We start from the raw sequence: 3,580 nt of genomic DNA, 5'->3' as shown, positions 1-3,580 counted from the left end.
AGAGAGAGAGAGAGAGAGAGAGAGAGAGAGAGAGGGAGAGAGGGAGAGAGGGAAGAAGGGAGAGAGGGAAGGAGGGAGGGAGGGAGGGAGGGAGGGAGAGAGAGACAGACAGACACAGACAGAGAGAGAGAGAGACAGATAGACAGAGAAAAGACCAACCTGCTCAGAACTGGGACAAGCCACTATCAAAATGTCCTCCTCCGTGTAGTGCTGAGTCATCAGTTCCTGCAGCTTCTGGAAGCTCTGGAGAACGTTCACCTGTGGATATACGCATGAGACGCGGTATTAGCATTTCGTTAAAAGCTAGGACAACGTTCACCTGTGGGCGTACGCATGAGACGAGACGCAGTATTAGCATTTCGTTAAAAACTAGAACAACGTTCACCTGTGGATATACGCATGAGACGCGGTATTAGCATTTCGTTAAAAACTAGGACAACGTTCACCTGTGGATATACGCATGAGACGCGGTATTAGCATTTCGTTAAAAAATAGGAGGACGTTCACCTGTGGATGTATGACAGAGGTGTGACCTACGCATGAGACCAGGTATTATCATTTCATTTTAGGAAGAGTTTTACGGCACTTGCAACACAATAAGTTCATACAAAAGCCAGAGATTAAAGGTGTTAAAGGTGCACTGCTATCCATAAACGACTACAACGCATCTCCCCCCCCCCCTCCCCAGCATAAACTTCTTCCATAATGTCCCCCCCCCCCCCCCCCCCTTGATGTTTAGTTTTAGTAAGAGTTTTACGACACTTGCAATACAATAAGGTCATATAAGCGACGAAGGTTAGAGGTGTTAAAAGAGAGTAACACACAAAAAAGGAGGGGAGATAAGACGATAGATGTTTGATAGGAAAGAAGGAGGAAACAACACCAGAGCACCTGCCAACCACCCACTCACCTTGATGGGCCGGAACAGAATGGCCTCCGTGTCGCGGTTGGCAAGGTAGAGGGCCATGCTGCGCTGCACCAGCGCCAGTTTGGCCTTGATGTTGCGGTAGGTCTCGGCCGTCACGTCATGGAGCTTCTCTGGAGAGGCAAACGGCTGCTGTCGTAGCGTGACCTTGCTGCCCACGTCTTCCTTCATGCTCACCACGATGTTGGCCTGGAGACGGAGAAGAACCATTATCAGTTCAGCGCTCACAATTGCCTTCTATGTCTTAGTAATAGTTTTACGGCACTTACAACTCAATAAGGTCATATAACTTAATATTATAAAAGTGCCGAAGATTAGAGGTGTTACAAGAGAGTAACAAACATAAAAAAAGGAGGAGGAGAGATCAGGACAATAGATGTTTGATGAAGGAGCAAACCAAGCCAGAGCACCCGTCAACCACCCACAAATTGCCCTCTATGAAATAACAAAAATTCCATAACTGGTAACTCCTAAAGTAGCACTAGCAGTGTGCAAAAGAGATACATGGAACAGCCAAAATCCTTCACACATACCGATACAATAATGCACAAACAAAGAGAATCAACTAATTTGGAATGATAAAAAAGAGACAGAACAGATTAATGAATAAACAACTGGGGGTACAAAAAAAACTTTCCTGCCATTCAGAGCCAACAGACCAACGTTCTATCTGATCAGCTGCATGTATTTAGAAATAAGAAAAATTAGTAACATACGTCATCTGATCAATACTAAGTATACTGCTTTACTAGTAACTAGCTTAATTTTATCAAAACTCGATTATTGTAACTCTTTGTTATCAGGAATATCACTGAAGAAAGTTAAAAGACTTCAAACTGTCCAAAACAATGCTGCACGTTTAGTTTACGGAAAAGAAAGTGAGACTCTGCTAAACCTCTTTTACGAACTTTGCATTGGCTTCGTGTTGAGAAAAGGATTGTGTACAAGTTGGCCACCCTATGTCACAAATGTTTGAATGATAATGCACCATCATATTTATCAAATCTGTTAAGACTGTACATTCCAACTCGCAGTTTAAAGTCATCAAAACAATGGGTGAAAGGGCATTTGAATACCAAAGCCCCAAGATCTGGAATGATTTACCAAGTACTTTGAGAGAGATCAAATCTTTTGATTCATTCAAATGTCAGCTGAAGTCGTTTCTGTTTTTAAATTAATAAGATGAATATTTGGAATAATTTTCTTTAGTCAGAGCACAACGTTTTATGTTACTGTTGTATGTTGTACTGTATTGTAAAGTGACAGAGCCAGTGTACTTTATTCGGGGTTGAGTGCTATATAAATGTCGTTTATTATCATTATTATTATTATTATTATTATCATTATTATTATTATTATAATTAACCTACACTTTACTCTAAAATGTCAGAAAAAAAAATAAAAAGACAAAATAATTAACATAATCATGATAAAATGATTTTTTTTTAAACAGACTTAATTCCAACTGATCCTTCCAAACTGGTGTACTTTCGCTGTTGATTATACAAAATTAATCAATAGCCCATAAAACAATGGTTAGAATGGTATGTGTACTGTTCCATCAATACAGACAACGGAATTTGTACACTACTGTCATCCTTCTAAGCCAACAATGATGACACATGTGGATAAGTAAGTTAACATACCACGACCTCAGTGATTTCTTGTTGCCCACTAAGACCTAGGGAGTGCTTTCTTGTCATGTCTCCATTTTTTTTTTAAAGTGAAAACAATTCATAACAAAGAGTGAGCTTAAGAAGAAGTCACATTTTCACTGTTTAAAAAAAAAAAAGAAAATGTCTGCCACTGTGACGAGGAAATGATTTGTGAGGCAGCATGGTGGAATCAGGCTCTCGTCAATTTCGGGGCATGTAGAGGTATTGGTATCATCTTAAAGCTTGTTCATTTGTCTTTATTTGGATGAAAAAAATATCCATTTATCTTGAACACAAGTCGAGATATTTGCAAAAGAAGGAGGTGAGGGTCACCTGTTTTCAGAGGTAAAATTAGTGAGAAAATGGCCGCAAAAGATTAGTTATTTCCTTTGCTTAAGAGTCCGTGGTAACTGAAAATGTACATTTTTTTTGTGCCTTTAATCAACGTTTTTCAGAAAATCTAAAGAGAAATGAGTTTTTTAATGGGTATGAAAGGTGTTGAGGCAAAAAACAAAAATTTGATAAAAATTCACAAACCAGAGCAAAAATGCAAGTTTCTTCACTTTGATTATTTTGACGAGAGCCTGATTCCACCACGCTGCCTCACATTTATTTTTTTTCCTACGCTGCGTCATTCAGTCTCTACAGAAGTTCCCATTGCCTCAATAATTCTCAACCTCAGTGCTTTCTTGTCGTATCTCCATTTTTTAAACAGTGAAAAGGTGACATCTTTTTATGCTCACTCTTTGTTATGAACTTTTTCGCTGTTATTAAAAATGGAGATACGACAAGAAAGCACTGGGGTCACGATATGTTTTTTTTTTCTCTTTCACCTTGATCTTGACACTGGTCTAAATTTCTTCAATGGCCTCCATTATCTTTTTTCAAATGCTCATATCCCCGTACCATCCGTTCCCCAGCTCTAAAGTGAAAAGTTTTGCATCACTCTTACTGAAGTCTTACAGGCATGTTTGTTCCCTAGAACTTGACATCCCCCCCC

The 3,580-nt window shown here is 39.4% G+C and overlaps 1 protein-coding gene across 1 annotated transcript in view; it reads right to left on the bottom strand.

The window, feature by feature from the left end:
- The window catches only part of LOC101846098 (conserved oligomeric Golgi complex subunit 3), a gene marked incomplete in the record, with an annotated part of 36,608 nt that overhangs the window by 3,919 nt on the left and 29,109 nt on the right, over positions 1-3,580 (bottom strand). Inside the window, 2 exon segments of the mRNA XM_013088529.2 lie at positions 160-258; positions 911-1,114. Of these exon segments, the coding sequence (XP_012943983.2) occupies positions 160-258; positions 911-1,114 (303 nt within the window).

This window comes from Aplysia californica, unplaced genomic scaffold (genome assembly GCF_000002075.1).
Source record: "Aplysia californica isolate F4 #8 unplaced genomic scaffold, AplCal3.0 scaffold00757, whole genome shotgun sequence".
Classification (NCBI taxonomy): domain Eukaryota; kingdom Metazoa; phylum Mollusca; class Gastropoda; order Aplysiida; family Aplysiidae; genus Aplysia; species Aplysia californica.
Note: the sequence above shows the minus strand (reverse complement) of the source record. Positions and strands in the feature narration are given on the sequence as shown.